At 44.6% G+C, this 17,228-nt stretch overlaps 1 protein-coding gene across 1 annotated transcript in view; it reads left to right on the top strand.

Moving 5' to 3' along the window:
* LOC147736656 (glutathione S-transferase P 1-like) overlaps positions 1-17,228 on the top strand; it is a 113,106-nt gene that overhangs the window by 66,139 nt on the left and 29,739 nt on the right. The window contains exon 6 of the mRNA XM_086953412.1: positions 15,738-15,839. Coding sequence (XP_086809538.1) covers positions 15,738-15,839 — 102 coding nt within the window. The remainder of the gene's footprint in view (positions 1-15,737; positions 15,840-17,228) is intronic.

Here is a 17,228-nt window from a genome sequence, read left to right as displayed (position 1 = left end):
CCAGCTGCCTCGGGATGTCGGACGCAATGGAATTTCCACTGGTAACCTAACAGAAGTGAAACCTGCTTCATGAGCTCGGATGAGAATGGCTGTCCGTTATCTGACTACACGATACGAGGCAAGCTGTACCGTGGGAAAAATTCTCGAACCAGCTGCTTGGCAGTGGTCGGGGCAGTGTAATCTGGGACTGGATATGCTTCGGTCCAACGGGAAAGTGCACAAACAACTACGAGGACGTACTTGAATCCTCGACAACGGTCCATCTGGATATAATCCATCTGGAGGACTTCAAAAGGGTGATCGGGAGGATGAAATCCACCTTGCTCTACAGGGACGCTTTTACCTGGATTGAACGGACAACAGATCATGCAAGTACGCACTTTCTGTTTTGCTGCTGCTCGTAAATGTTTGTTGTACCAGAGATTCTGTAAACTGTCTAACATAGCTTTTTCTCCTAGGTGTGCTGGACTATGTGCGGTATTTATTATGACTTGAACCATAGAGTCGGGGAGAAACCATGTAGATTTTCCCTTCGTCATCCATCCCTGATCTGTCTGGATCCCTCCTAGTTCAGTCCATTTCTTGATTTCATCTGGAGTAGCATGTGTCTGAATATCGATTACATCCAGTGTGGGATCCCTAACTGTCATACAATGTGTCGGCACTATGATCTTTGTTACATCCGTTGTCTGAGTGTGAGTCAATGCTGTATGTTTTGCTGTTTGGTCTGCCAGGTCGTTACCCTGGGAAATAGAGTCTTGATCTTTAGTATGTGCTTTACACTTCATGATGGATATGCCTGAAGGCAGATGTATTGCTTCTAACAGTGCTTGAATAAGGGGACCGTGTTGAATCTTGGCACCGTGAGAGGTCAAGAAACCTCGTTCTTGCCATAACACTCCGAAGTCGTGTACGACTCCGAAAGCATAACGTGAATCTGTGAATATGTTAACATTTCTGTTTTTGGCTAGTATACAGGCTCGGGTCAGAGCGATAAGCTCTGCTGCTTGAGCGGACAGTGTATCAATACGATGTGTTTCTTTAACTTCAGTTTCAGTGGTCACTGCATATGCGGCCACTAATTCTCCTGTGTTTGTTCTCATACATGAACCATCCACGTAAAGTGTCAGGTCCGGATTTGTCAATGGAACGTCTGTTAAGTCTCGTCGGGGCTTTGTTACTGCATTAATGATCTCTATACAATCATGCTGGGCTGAATCTGTCGTAATCGAAGGTAACAATGTTGCAGGATTTAGAATGTTACAGCGTCTGATTTCTATGTGTGGCTGGAATAGCGTCAATTCATAAACTGTCAGTCGTGCTACAGTCAAGTGTTGAGTCTGGGTTCGGTTTAGAAGGACCTCTACAGAATGTGGAACTTTTACTGTCAATGGATGTCCTAATACAATTGAGTCGCTCTGTCTGATTGCTAGGGCTGGTGCTGCAACTGATTTTAAGCACGCAGGCAGAGCCTGGGCCACTGAATCCAATGTACTTGAAAAATAAGCACAAGGCCTATGTGAACCTGCTTGATCTTGTGTGAGGACAGACAACGCTGTACCATCACGTTCTGTAACAAAAAGTGTAAAAGGTTTGCTGTAACATGGTGTCGCTAAAACTGGTGCTTTACATAAAGCTTTCTTTAATTCCTCAAAGGCCTGTGTATGTTCCTGTTTCCAAGGGAGGGCAGTCGAAGTCGCTGCCTCCTGTGTTGTCAACTGGATGAGTGGTTTAGCTAGAAATGCATACTGAGGAATCCATTGTCTGCAGTACGAGGTGAGACCTATAAAGGCCCGCACTTCCTTTTGTGTCTGGGGTTGTGGCATGTTTACAATTAACTGGATGCGATCAGGAGTGAGCTGTCTCCCCACTTTGGACAGCAAGTGACCCAAGTACAAAACTTGCTGAACATAGAATTGTAGCTTCGAAGGAGACACCTTGTGTCCCTTGTCGGCCAGAAAATGTAAAACTGTCAGTGATGCTTGTTCACATTCGGGTTCACTTCGTGCGGTGATCAGCAGATCATCGACGTACTGTAGTAAGGCAGTGTTAACTGGCATTTGGATACAGTCAAGTTGTCTTTTCAGTGCTTGGCTATAGATGCTGGGGCTTTCTGTGAATCCTTGAGGTGCGCGTGAAAATTTGAAACTTCGGCCATTTAAACTGAATCCGAAGAGATATTGGCTCTCTGGATCAATGGGTACACTGAAGAAGGCGTTCTTGAGATCAATTACGGTAAAGAACGTCGCTTCTGAATCAATAGCAGTCAATAAGGATGAGATGTCGGGAACCACAGGATACTGTGGAACAATGCATTTATTCAGTTCTCGTAAATCAATCACCAGCCGATATACTGGCGGTGCATTGGGATCAGTACGTTTAAGAATCGGAATGATAGGAGAATTACAGATATTGGAGTCGGTTTCTACGACCACTCCTTGGGCAATGAGCTCTTCAATGATTTCCAGTAAAGCCACTACAGCATCGGGTGGTAACTTGTATTGTCTGATTCGTGGTAAAACAACTCCTGGTTTGAGTGTAACACAGTATGGTGTAATGTGCATACAACCTACATCGGTCGGGCCTTGTGCCCACAGGTGTTTCGGTACATTTTTCAATCTGACATCAAACTCTCGTAATACATAGTGACCCTTAAAGTCACGCAGAAAAAGTCTAACTCCTTCCGGAGAACAACATATCACAGCTCCTAGAGCCTTCAACGTTTTGATACCTAACAAGTTTTCTGGACATGATTTAGTTAGTAACAAGTCTGTAACACGTGATAATGGACCTACTGCTAGGGGGGGCTGGTTTCGATACTTCATTCACAATAGGCTGTCCTGAAAAACCAAGGGAAACATTCTGTGAGCCTGAGAGGGGTGCCCCTGGGACTTCATCATGGCTGATTGTTGTGCGGCTTGCCCCTGTGTCAATTAAAAACTTTCGGTCTTTTCCCAATACTTGACTGTGTACATAAGGACCCTCTTGATCTACAGGAATCTCAATAAGAGGCAAGCCAACCTCCCTCTCTAGGCTGTTTCATGTGTATCGCTGATAATCGGGGTAATCAGATTGGGCATACTGATACATCTGCTGTGAAACTTGCTGCGTCGCGGCAATGGGCTGTGGCTGTGATACCGCTGTGGTCTGTACTGTATGTGGTGGAGCATGCATAGGCTGTGTATTCTGTGAAGTCTGTTGCTGGACCTGGTCTTGTCTAGGCGGACGCGGTCTTTCTTTAGTTTTACCTGTTGCTATATTGTGTTTCAGGACCGGACATTCATGTACGTAGTGACCTGGCTGTTTGCAATAGTTGCATGTCCCTTTAACGGGAGCTGCTGAATTACCTGTCTGGGTCGCACCCTTTCTCTGACCGTCGGCTGGGACCGACTGGGCCACTAACATTTTCATTTTCGTGTCTTTCATACGTCTCTATTCATGATCCTGTTCTTCTCTAATTCTGTTCTGATGATATTGTAACATTTGTAACATCTGGGATGGCGTATTTGCTTGCCATGTACTTTCAACTTTATATACACGGTTCTTAACTTGTGTCAGGGAATTCTCGACTAGTTTTGTTACGAAGAGATGTGGGTATGACTCGCTACCTGGTTTCAGGCCACTATTAATAATGAAACATTTCTCGAATCTTGAATAGAAGTCACTAGTATCTTCATCGTGTTTCTGTTTACAGGCTGAGATTGCGTCCCAGTCTTCCTTCTTAGTTGTCAATAATCTTGGCAAAACCTGTACTATTAGACCTGGTAATGCTTTAGCTTTGTCCCCAAGGCCTAGCCCGGGGGTACGAGCTTTTTCCTCGTCTTCTATTTCAGTCCAAATAATCTTTTTATCTCCCACCTCCCATTCTTTTTCCTTCAGTTTCTCGTAAATGCCGGTGGGCAGCAGTACTTTTAATAATTTCATAATATCCGTATACGTGTAATCTCCCATGAGTAACATGTCCTTAAGTTCTCGGTGAAAACCGGCAGGGTCTTTATCATGACAGGGTACTAGTTTCTTCATTTCTAACAATTCCAACTTTGTCAAAGGTGTGTACACAAACACACGTTCCAAGGCATTATTGGCATTCATAACTGGGTGTACTTCTCGTAAAGGATTCTGCCTGTCAAAATGAAACATTTTTCTTTCTGGGGGCGGAGCTGAAACATATTGTGGGCCTAAGAAAGTGTTATATCTGCGGCGTTGTTCTAGAATTATTTGAATTAATCTGGTACTTAGGCCTCTCCATCTATTCATAAGTAGCGCTTCTAATGTATCCGGTAAGGGACCTGGATCAGAATGTTGTTGTCTGTATAAAGTGATGAGATGCTGAATCATGTATACACCAGCTAATTTCTGCTCGTCTGGGGAAAGGTTCAGAAATGTCTGTGCTATTGTATCATCATTGTATGTGCTAGGATTGTCAGCCCATAGGACTGCTGACCGGGCTAGTTCTTGTTCATCCATAGAATTGAGTACATGGTACCCCATTTGTTCTTGAAGAATTTTATCGGTACCTTGAAACAGATATTCAGGAGAATTTGGTTTTGATATACCAGAGAGAAAAACTCTCTTGCTTTCTGGACGAATGCCTTTCCTATGATAATTTCCCTTACCTACATATGCTATCATTTCTTTAGCCGTGTCATGTTCTTCAGGTCCGTCCTCCTCGGAGGAGTCATTCCTGTCACTTTCTTTTTCTTTTTCTTGTTCTTTTTCGTGTATTTCTATTACTGCTTTTCTGATTTTCTTGTACATGCTTGCTATACAATTCAGTTTGTCATGTTTTCCCTCGGCTATATTTTGACCCCACTTGTTTAGTGCTTCCATCTCTTCCTGGTCTACTCCAGGCCTGTCTCGTTCTCTTATTAAGCAATTTATGAAAAAACTTAATATACAACCTTAAATGTCTACTTTCTGGTGAGCCAGGGCCTCTTTAATACTTTCAGGATTCTCCCCAGTCTGGATAAAATGATATATTCTATCTAGGTGTTCAGTCATTCCTGGTAATAACACTAGGTAGTCTGCAACTTTTCGTATGCGTAGTGATGCTAACAACATTCTATCGTCTTTACCTGGTACTGGATCGTATCTGCAAATTGGAAGGGGTTCTTTTAGCATGTCCAAACGTGGTGTTTGGGGTGTACGTTGCTTCATTATGTCCCTAACGTTCAATCTGTGTGTTGGTGGCGGAGTCTGGAGACCTCCTGTCGCACCTCCTGTAGCGGAAGCTTGAAAATTGTATGTCTGTGGAGTCGGTATCTGTACCTGAACTTGTCTCTTACTAGAATCAGGCGCAAGCGGATTTGGAATATTAATCTTAGGTGTGGGAAGTGGTGGAGGTGGAGGAGCAGGTGGAGCAGACTGTTGAACGGGTGAGCTTTGTTGCGGTGATGACTGGACATTGTCTTGGAGTAGGTTGCCACCTCCGTCACCGTCAGTAGGCGGTACGTGGGCACGTGAATTGGTGTAAGCGGGAGCTACATCGTCTAGATAGGAAGCAAGGAATATATCTTTAGTGGTCCTGTGACTTACTTTAGTCGGAACCAATGGCGGCGGCAGATCTTTCGGTATTTCTGAAGTGGCTTCAGGCAAACCCTCGGCCACAAAGTACATGCCATTTACAAGATTGTTTCGCATGCGGTCCACTTGTTCTGCTTTTACTCGGATCCCTTCATTAACTAATTCGTTTTCTCGGACTTTATCCGTCTCTTCTCTATGTCTGTCTTCTTTTCGGAGTGCTTTTTCGGCACGTTTATGTGATTCTTTTCGCCAAAATTCTATGGCGTCTTTCTGAGATTGTCTGGCTTTCTTTTTCCATAGCGCTTCTTCTACCTTCATGATGCACTCGGCATCCCATGTTCCTGTAACGGGCCATCTGTGTCTCTCGTCTAGGTGCTTGGTATAATCGGCCCATAAATCTAGATACAGTATGGCATCTAAGCCATGCTTATGATACATAAAATTTCCAGGAGTGTCCCTAGGGGGAATAGGAATTTCTTCCTCTAGTATCCCCTTCCTAGTTCCTATCTGTCTTAATTTATTGAAAAACGGCATCTTGTTACTTAGTACTGGATACTCGATACTTGTTACTTACTCTGAACACAGCTAGTTACACAAAAACACAGTAATGTACATCAAACGATCACTCATACCACGACATTAATCACATGAAAAACATATTAAACGCATATGACTACCCTTGATACTAGATGTACTGCTAAACAGCACAGATACACTGTGGAGAACAGCGCAAGAACTTGAATACCTGATGTACTGCTAAACAGCACAGATACACTGTCTAAAACAGTGCAGACCGTGTTTGTGTACCCAAACCCGTCTTTACCGGATACATAATAATGCACCCGTCTAGATGCGTCCCCAGCAATGGTACTCACCGGGAAGCACGGAACAGAAGGCCTCGGAAAACTTGACTGGACTGGACCGGACTGGACTCAACTCGGCTCGATACGTGAATACTTCGGAACTGGTGGGCCTCTTGACACCTCGGACCTTGCTTCTTTTGGCTAGGCTCTGGTCGGGATCCTCCGCACTCCTCACCGCCTCGTCTGGGTGCTGATCGCAGTCTCCGTCACCTCCGTAGGCCTGAGGGAGATACAGGAAATCCTGCGGGTACGCGTAATTGTCCGTCTTGACTTATGGCAGGGGGCAAAGGTTGCAACGCACCAACCGGCGCGTGAGGTGGGGGAGGGGTCCCTGTTCGGGCGCCAAAATAATGTGGTAAATATTTAATTACCGTCTTAATTTCTATGCAGGTAAGTACTGAAAAAAAAATAACTCAATCGGAAAGAAAGACGCAGAGTCCGTGGTGTTAGAGTTCTTAGGGGTTTTATTCCTTAAAAAGGAATGGTTCTTGAACCGGATATCATGTTCCTGACACCACTGGGGTTCAGGAAGGGATAGAGCATACTTTATTGACAAGACATAACTTTTATACTTAAATCATATAATGGATACCAATACAGTAGGCGTAACAGCTGAGAGAAACAAGATAAAAGCACACACGTGTTAGCAATACGTAATCAAAAGGCGTGAACTAGGCGTGAACATAGAGGTGTGTGCTAGAAACGTCACATGAAAGTGTCACAAGTGGGTGGGTACATAGCAGAATCTGGCAATGTCAGCAGAAATCTGAGATCTGGATGCACGGGCAGCTGCATGACGTGTGATTGACGTGAAGCTGGAGGGTGCAGGGGACTTGACATTTACACTAGCGGAAAGAGACAGAAGTCTGGCATGTCAGATCAACTCGTTCCTATATCATATCTGATATCTGTTGTTTGGGAACCATATTTTCTAGAGGGAAAGGTCTCTTGGGCAGAGGCTATTCTATACTGACTGTGAGTGCATGTATAAGCGTCTACGTGTCTGCATGAGATGCGAGGGGCATGGGCCTACCATGGTAACAGGAGCTATGAATTACTTGCACGGAGACAGTGAGGCCGGGCCCTTTGCTCTGCAGCTGGAAGGATGTTTACTTGAACTAGTAGGCAGGAATGTATTTCTGAGGAGCGGAGCAGATAATTCGAAGGTTGAATACAGTCTTGGCAGGCAACAGGCTGAGCTAAGCGCCGTTAGCCGCGCAGGGAGTAAGGTAGAGGTCACGGGTACAAAGGCAGGCCCAGGCTAAGGCATTTAGAGTCAGAAGGCAGGAAAAGGCTTGATGGCAGAATTCAGGGCCTACTTCGCCTGGGCTGGGAAACGTGTAAAGTACACCACATAAAGACGTTGGCAAGGCATACTTAGGAACGGAATATTCAACCCATTCAGGGTGGATCTGAAAGAGGACATGTTAACGTTGGACGCAAATGTATTTGCGTCTTCATAGCTGGCACAGGAGGGAAGTTACATGCACTTTAAGCTCGTACATGGAGACGGTGGGGTACACGTTAGGGAACATTTCTTGACCATAAAATTTATATTTCCTCAGCTTTTCCGCTGGCAGGCAATCGTTACGATGGCCTGCCATGCAGATCTGGGATGACAATATGGTGGCGGTGCCGAGCAGGGACCGCCATCCATATAATAATGTGCATTTTTCAAGGCCTTTCCATGGCGGCGATGAGGCCAGCCGAAAGTGCACTGGGGCCCGTTACGGGCCCCCAGGGGGGTGGGGGTGGAGAGCTGCACTTGGGAGATACCTATGGTACCCCCCTACATTGCCTTACACAAGGTGGCAGGCACCGCACAGTGCCTGTCTCGTTGTGCATTGCAATGGACAAGATGCCTCTTTAACATTGCGGCGGGTGCTGTTTACACCACCCCGTGTTAAAGGCAAGAATGCGCCCGCCACACTAATAGGCCTCGTGGGACCGTCGCACCTCTGGGGTCAGTCCCATATTCTGTTACATAATGGGACCCATGGTCTCTATTTTTACCTCTTTCACTCCATGTCTCTACTACCTTATCTCTCTCCTAGCCCTTTCTCTACCTCATCACTCCCCTCACCCCTCTATCTCATGCCTCTCTCTACCTCACATCTCCCTCTTTACCCCATTTTTCTTTTCACCACCACTCTTTCTCTATCTTTCAACCCACCTCGGTTTCACTGTTAAAGGAATAGCAGCACTAGTGAAGGAGAATGTATTAGTGATTATAATTAATTGCCACTTAAAGCTGTAATTTCAAGTGCTATGTGCATAGTTCTTAAATAAATATTGTATAATTGTTGACTAAACATCTAAGAAGTCACTCACAGCATGTTTTCCATGCATTGGAAACAGCAAGCTGTTTCAACCCTGTTTCAACCCAGAATGCTACGTAAAACTTTTTTGTTGCAATTAAAAAACCTAGCTCCAATTTAATGCCTGTTTAAGCTTTCTTTTGGTACAATTTGGCAGCTTGAGCTTCCGGCTGTTTTTGTGTACCCCCGTTTTTGAAGGTTAAACGTATAATTCAATATTGTTTGTGTTTGCTATCATGAGGGCTTTAATGAAAAGAAAAGGGAAGCAAATTTAAATTTGTTCCAAACAGGAGGCCCAAAAATATAGCTTTCCCAATGTCCCCAAAAATCCTTAAGATGTCACTGACTCCCTGTACCCCCAACTAAGGTCTTGACACTCCAGCAGGATCTGGCACTGTGATGTCACCAAGAAGCACACTGTGATGGAGGCCAGTCTTGCTAGAGGGCAAAAAGAAGGGCGATAGCTATATCTGCTTGTGACAGGGTAGGCCTCTTTGAAGTTAATTAAGTTCTTGGGCCAAGCCCATAGTCCACCCGGTCAAGGGCACAGCAACACCTCCCTATGCCCAATGCCTTTTGTACCTCTCATGGTAGCACGTTCACGCCTTGTTCACGTCCATTCACATGCTAATTACTGCCTGGCAGGAGGGATAGACCAAATGCAGATTTAAAAAGTCACCTTTGTCTTGACCGAAGTACCTGGAAGCTAAAACTCAATTTTCCAAAATGTATTACAAATCCAAGTTCATCAGTGAACTGCGCGTATACTAAATATTTCTAAGACTCCTAAAATGTAATTTGTAGCTGTTTTCTAGGTGAAGATAAAATTTAATAAACTTAATATTGTATCCCAATGCCCTCCTATTGAACAGCCAACCTTGCTACCGTGCAAATAGCGTTGCAGTGCAGGTCACTGTAAGGACATGTTTAACTTTAGCCTTTACATGTCCTACTTTTAAATACAATGTGCCTGCCTTAATAGTCAGTAGGGTTCATATGGGAGTGATTATACATATTCAAAGGGAGAGTTTTACTCTTTATAACAGGTGTTATTTTAGTAGGTTGAATTTGAAGTTTAAACCTGCATAGCCAGGCTGCTGGTGGCAGGATTGCAGTCATGTTTTTTTCTGTCACTGCTTTGGGTGGCACAATGTTTACTGCAGACCACGTGTGACATTTAATTTACAAGACCTTGGTACACTTTACTAAGCATGGGCGAATTTTGCGAATCTGGCGTTCGCGAATTTGCGTATTTGCGAACTCGCAATCCGCAAAATCCACGAATTCTTGCGAATTTGCGGATTTTTTTTGTGTTCGCAAGGGTTTCTGCCAGTTCGCGAGGGTTTTGTACCAGTTTGCAATTGCGAACGTACTTGTCGGCTCGCAACGGTCGCGACTATGTTGTTTCTATGTCTGGTTCATCATCACAGGTTCACAGCACCCTCTGTTTCACCACTGCCACCCTGTTTCACCCATGCCACCCTCTGGTACATCAATGCAACCCTCTGGTTCATCACTGTAGATTATGGGGGGGGGAAAGCAAGCACACCTGCCAGGCTTCAACGGACATGAATTAATTTGGGGTTGATTTATTAATGTGTCACTGTTTTAAAGTTCCAGTCTGGCACCTGCTTCCTTATCTGTAATTTGCTTTCTGTTGCAGTGCAATTTTTTTTTCCAGGACCTTTGTGGCCTACTTGTAGCTATTCTATGAGCCTGCTGAGAGGGTCAGAGCAGGGTCATAGAATTGTTGCAACTAGCAACTGAACTCTGGAGGGGCCCCAGTCAGGAAGCACTACAGGGAATGGTTACTAATGATGAGTTTGAACTTTTGCACCTGCTGAGTGCTTTCAGTTTTGCAAAATTTGTTTTTCTGCAGAACAGCAACTGTAATGCCCCAAACAAACATAGGCAACTGAATTTGGAGGGGCCCCTCAGGAAGTACTACAGGGAATGGTTACTAATGATGAGTGAACTTTTGCACCTGCTGAGTGCTTTCAGTTTTGCAAAACTCGTTTTTCTGCAGAACAGCAACTGTAATGCCCCATTTAAACTTACTTGTGAAAGTTGATTTCTAATCCAAAAGTGATCCAAAGAAAGTCAAAAGGCCTCAAATCCAAAAAAGTGCAGGCAAATGTCAACCTGAGGAGTTATTCTGATAAAAATCATCATTTTCAGAAGGTCTATGCTGCTTGCTAGTGGATTTCTTGTGCAGAATTGCAAATTTTGTAATTTCGCGAGTGCAAGATTGTTGCTGCCCGCCGCACCTACATGTTCGCAATTGCGAACTCTCGCGATGCGTCGCCAAACTCCCGCGGGATCCCGCAGCAAGATCCAAAATGGCGCAGCACTCGCAAAATATCGAGAAAAACAACTCGGCAAACGCTGAATGACGGTAAGTGATCGCCGCACGCCGCAATATTGTATCACCAAGAAAAAAAATCCGCTGCGTGCGAATTTGCGGATTTTCGGTAAATTCGCGAGAGTTCGCGGATTGCAAATTTACCGAAAATCCGCAAAATCCGCGAGCGGAACGGATTTTCCGCCCATGCTTACACTTTACGTACCGTATACTAGGAACTTATAGGTACGTTGAAGATGCTAATTATGGCTATGTAAATGTCATCATGTTTAAAGGGGATAACAGGCACTTTCCACTGGGAGGATATGCTCAGACAAAGGTCTTGTGCTCACTGTGCCCCTGGATTCATGCTAGCTGGCTGATGATGGGTGATACCACGAAGCCGGTCCCTGGATACTTGTTTCTGGTCCAGGGAGAACCTGGCTCATCAGTTCCAGCTGGACTGTTCCCATGAGTAGCAGGGTCAAGGCTCATTTGCATATGGCTGTGTCCAAACTGGGGTTGTGTGGTGAGCAAAAAACGATGTATTAAACCCAGATCTTTGTGATTGGGGGTGAATGTTTGCATTGTTCAGCATTCAGTCCATCATTTGTTCCTTTTACTTTTCACTAGATAGCAGGGGTAAAGTACACAAAGTTCTAAAGCTGGCAAAAATAGGGTACAGCAAATTTACAATATTAGCCATTTATTTATTTATTTCAAAAGTTTTATATAGCGCTACTAGACCTGGAGGTATCAGAGTGCTTTACATGAGTTACAGCTAGTTACAAGTTACATCGTTACATCACTTAAATCAAAGATTCACAGGGGGAGGAGGATGGGGAGGGAGGGAATACACAACGGGAAAAACGAGGAAAACAATGACAGATGTCCGACTGGGTAGGTGACGGCCGAGGGGGTGAAACCAGGGCCTGACTCCTCAATAGCTGCATATGACAGCTCCACCGGGAATCATCCAATGTTGCTCGTGTATCGAGGTGAGTACAAACAGTTTTGATGCCCATGGGGCATCATCAGAGGTCCATCAGAAGTTCAGAGGAATGTTATGTAAGAGTCAAATATAGTGCTGGCTAGACCCGTAGGTATCAGAGCACTTTACATTGGGCTACACAATGTAATTGAGAATGAAAACAAATACAATGTTATCGAGAATGAAAACAAATACACATTACGTCAAAAATTAAGCAACAAATTGAGATAGGAAGGAAAGGTGAGACACATAGAGAGGAGGGAGGGGAAGGGTAAGGATGAAGGAAAAGACGGCAGGAGAGACGAAAGGAAGTCTGCCCAAAGACCGACTGGGTAGGTGATGTCCGAGGAGGGAATCCACAGCCCATCACCCTAATAGCTAAACAGGTAGCTCCATCGGGCATCAGTCAGATTGCTAAGTCTCAACTGATGAGGGAAAGCTCATAGAAGAAAGTCCAGTGGAGTGAGGGCAAAGGTCAATAGCTGGAAAGAGAAGAGTAGAGAGGAGGGGTAGGGAGTATGGAGACGAGGAGAAGGGAGAAAAGTCCATTAGAGAGACGCAGGAGAGTTTGCCCAAAGACTGGCTGGGTAGGTGATGGCCAAGGAGGGAAATCCATAGCCCATCTCCCCTTTAGCTCGCGAGGTAGCTCCACCGAGCGTCAGTCAAAATGTCTAGGTCTCAGCTGCTGATGGAAAAATCTCTGAGTCAAGTGTCATGGAGGGTGAGCAGGAGCGGGGTCGGGTGAGGCATTATCACGGTGCCGATCACCGTGCCTGTATGTGACAAACACCGGACTAAAAAAAACAAAAAAAACAAGGTATACCTTGAGCAAAGGAGTGTGAAAGGCTTCCCTCATAAGCAGCAGGTGTTCGGTAAAGGCAATACAAGTACTCCTAGGCTGGTACTCCATATTCTCCTGGGCAGCTCTATTAGGGCAACGTGTCTCTTGCCTCCTGTTGTGCTCCCCTCATCCTTGCTCATTTTATATGCACTATCTGGTGGCGAAGGGCGCCATCTTAGGGTCAGGCATCCAGGTTCTGGGCATGGGGTCCTGGGTGGAGGGAAATAACATGGATGGCTGGGTGTGGAAGCAACCCAGAGGGCACACCAGTGAGCAGAAGCAACACTTGGGGGACTGAAGCACCATGAAGGGGGGGTGCAGAAACAGTGGGTGAGAGATCGACAGAGGGTTCGGCAGGGGACACACCGTGGAAGGTGGGTGTGTTCCCGTTGGTATCGTTCTTCACACACAAGCACCATTTTGAACCTGTAAGAGTGACAACAACAACCTTCTACCTCTCCCTGCACTCCCTACTAGATGAAGCACAAGTCCTCACATGCTTGGGACTGAACAGAAACTCCCTGACATGATTTTGTGGCCCAGGGGATGCTACCTCCACTGTAAGCAAATGCCTCTTTTTTGTGTGGTCACCACCGTCCGTATTTTTGCTGAACTTTATTGCTGAATTTTTTTACTCTGCACCCTGGGGCACAGCCCAGTGTATGTGCTCTGACCCCTAAAACATGTAGGAGCTGGCAAATCCCGGATTGGCGTATTTAACTCTCCCACAAGGCCAGTATATGTTGTAGAAATGCACCCATGGCATGAAAAGTTGCATGTCACCTATGGACTGCAGCATTTATTGTACCATCTGCTAGTGTGACAAGGAAACATGGCTTGAGCCTACCATTGTATCCTGACCAGAGCACTCTACGCCTGCAATGTGCCTGTTACAAGAACCCTTTTTGACAGGTAAAAACAATGGCCTGATTCAATAACTGCACTTTGTAGTAGGCTTTGTAGTACTACTTTAGTACTACAAAATATGCTACAAAGTGCTGTTCACAAACTGTACTTTTGCAGCCACCTACACTTTTGAGTACGTTTACTACTTTTCGGTATTTACAATTAGCACATTTGTAATAACTTATAATTTAGTTGTAACTTACAGTTTTGTAGAGAGTATCTACTCTCATAATTTCTATGTGAGTGTGTTATCCTTACTATAACAATGTAAGTTTCTACAAAAGTGCAGCTTGAGAATACCAAAAAGTTGAAAATCAACTCAAAAGTGTAAACGTATTCAAAACTGCAAGCTGCGTTTGTGAATCAGGCCCCTCCCTTTTAAATATTAGTAAGTCAACCGTATTTTGGCCTTGTAGCCCACAAGGTATTGTGCATGGTATTTAAAAGTAGGACAGGTAGATTAATGTTAATATGTCCTACAGTGACAAGGCCCAACAAGCTAGTGTAACTGTGGCAGGCCTAGCTGTCCTATGTAGAAATCCACAGTGCATATTAAAATACTAATACTGCTGACTCTGAAAAAGGACAAGTTATGAACATTAAAAAAAGCTGAAGTGGACATTCCTTTAAAGAATTGCATCTGACCAGTGGAAGCTGGACCTAGACTGGATTTTGTTGTTGCCCTCTGCCTCATACCCAGAGAGTCTCTAAATGCCTCTCTTAAGCTCCTTAGCAGTGTACTCCTATGGTTGGTATACATTGGTATTAATATAATGCAAATCTAGCTTTGAAGCAATGGGGGACTGAACATTTCATGAGGTATTAGGAAAGAGTAGTAGATCGTGTACATCAAGTGGGGATTACACAAATACATATTACACATTTAGGCACATAGATATTTAAGTGATTTGGCCATATTCACACAATGGTTGAGCTGGTGATGCTGGGATTTAGACCTGGGTCTCAAGGTTTCAAAGGCGGCAGGTTGAGCCACCAGACCACATATCCACCCATAGTGTAAGGTATCCAACCAACAGTTCCGCAGCGTCAGGCTGATTTCCAAGTTTGTCTTGAGCAGAAAAGAAGTTTTTTTCAGAAATATGACATAGTCCTTTTTCAGATTGGAACTTGGAAACATTTTGGAACTTCCATAATTCCAGGTACCAGTGGGACCAATCTATTTAGTGTGTCCAAATCATGCTCCTTTGTGGTCGGCCTCAAATCGTGCCCATGTCTGCTCCACCATGACCATTGACAGCCATTCACTTAAATCTCTTTCACTAAAATCTTTAAAAAATAATCTGCAGTTCCACCTAATGGATTTTTGTCATTGGGTGTCATTTTCATTATTACTTTTTGCTCTATTTTTCTAAATTAAATTGGATTTTTATATTTTGGGGTTTATCCTTTTTGTAACTGTTTTGGTACTTCTAAATGCTTTACCCATTGTTTCCAAATTAGGTCTGTCTGTTCTGTGCCACAGCTACCAGGGTCTGAGTTCAGGGTAAATGACTGGAATCTTTGCCTGGACCTAACATTATAGTGACTTTATCACTTGTGGGGGACACCCAAACACCAAAAACAATACACTCACAACCACCAACAGGGTCCATGCCCCCCCAGTAGCATATTCCAGTGTCCCCAAAGGCCAGACCACAAAAGCAGAGAGGGTTGTTCCACATCAGTGGGTTTTATCGGGGTCCTAGTTAATCCCCCAGATCACTGCAAGGTCCCACTAAAGTACATCAAGCACTAATCACACTGCCCCGGAGATAAACACATACTAGGCAGGGCCCGTTGAATCCCTTTCCACAGCCTCGAGTGCATCAGGTATAAAACTCAAGCAATAATGCTCAAACTGTGATGAGCACAACTGTTTCACCATGGTGTGCCTCGTGCATCGTTCGCCCTACAGGAGGCAACGTGTTCTAATAATATTGATCTCCCACTGCAGGAAACCGGAAGAGAAAAGTTCATCGCAGACCTGCCTAATCAGTTTCAACCGTTCGAGCGCATCCTCTCTGAACATCCAGGGGGTTTTGTCGCAGGAAGCCAGGTAAGAGAAGTGGTAGAACAGGGGTGAGGGGAAGCTGGGATTATCAATGCCTCACAGACATGCGCTGATCGTAGGGTGCTTCGGGCTCCCTGGAGGGTGGGGCCCCATGTGCCACAGGGTCCACAGGTGGCTGTGTTATGCCTCTGAGTATGAGGGTCAGAAGAGGAAATGGCACCATCCAATGTGCACATGAGCCCCCTCTAGTGACATAAAGTGGGAACTGCATCTGAGAGGCCTGGGGTTCTGCTGACTGGGCAACAGTGGCGCATCTTTCCAGTTACTTGTCTGGTGGTGAGGGGGCGCTGACAAAAACATAAAAAACATCCGTATATTTATTAAATGGGGCAGAGAGCCTCAAGGGGAGTATGGTTGAGAGATTTCTTGTACAGAAACAAAAGGTGCCTATGGGTCTAAAGGATCACCTACACGTCCTGTCAGAGGCATGAACTACTCAGTAAGGATTAGAAAAAAAGAATAGAGAAAAAGAACATATTCCTATGTGTGACTTAAGCATAACAGGATATTCCCAGGGTATAAAAAGTACCGATCAGTTATCGTCCGATACCGCCCTTGTCACCATCTGGATCTCCTCAAACCAAGGAGAATATACTTGCAGCCACTAGATGTTGGAGTGGTTGCTTCTAAACCAGTGATATGAGGTGAATTTGAGGGTATCAGGAGAGAATGTGTTGAGATAACGGATTTGCAATGCGTGAAAAAGTGAGAGTGAAAAAGTGATGATGTGTGTAAAATTGGAGAGAAGAGAGGAAAAGAAGTTTAATTGTACCTCTCAAACTTCTAATATTTAAAAACAGTACAGAACAACAGTAGGTTTGACAAATATCTGCTATATAAAGTTACAGGTCAACATGTTTCAGCAGTGAATGCACTTAGATTGTCAGCTGCCTTCATCAGGACCAAATGATCGCTACTGCAAGGAGTGAGAAGTGATAAATAATACAAGTTAACAATCATGTCACCTGGATATCCCAGGTACATAGGGTAATACCTCCGGGGTACTGAATGATGTCCAGAGGTGAAAGAGAGTCATGCCAGATACAGGAAGCAAGGAAAAAGAATAACAAATGGTGTCATAATCATAAAAACATCCATTAACAGCTATCAATGATGATAGATCTATATGCGTCAACCGTACACATATTGACCCCATGTTCGAGATGTGGATCCGCTTACCTATTGGGTAGGAGGATAAGGCATCGCCTCACCTGGCAGCAGCTCAGGTAAGTAGAGCACCGCTCTGGTCAAAACAAAGAGATGAAGGTCAGGGATCTAGGTCATGTTGCCCAACCTCTCCTTATTAATTAGAGTACAGTGCACCAGCTAGTAGACCCTTTAAAAATATATACAAAAGAATATACAACATGCGGT

This window comes from Lissotriton vulgaris, chromosome 1_2, assembly GCF_964263255.1.
Source record: "Lissotriton vulgaris chromosome 1_2, aLisVul1.2, whole genome shotgun sequence".
Taxonomy (NCBI): domain Eukaryota; kingdom Metazoa; phylum Chordata; class Amphibia; order Caudata; family Salamandridae; genus Lissotriton; species Lissotriton vulgaris.
The sequence above is the reverse complement of the archived record's forward strand: the minus strand, read 5'-3'. Positions and strand labels throughout refer to the sequence as shown.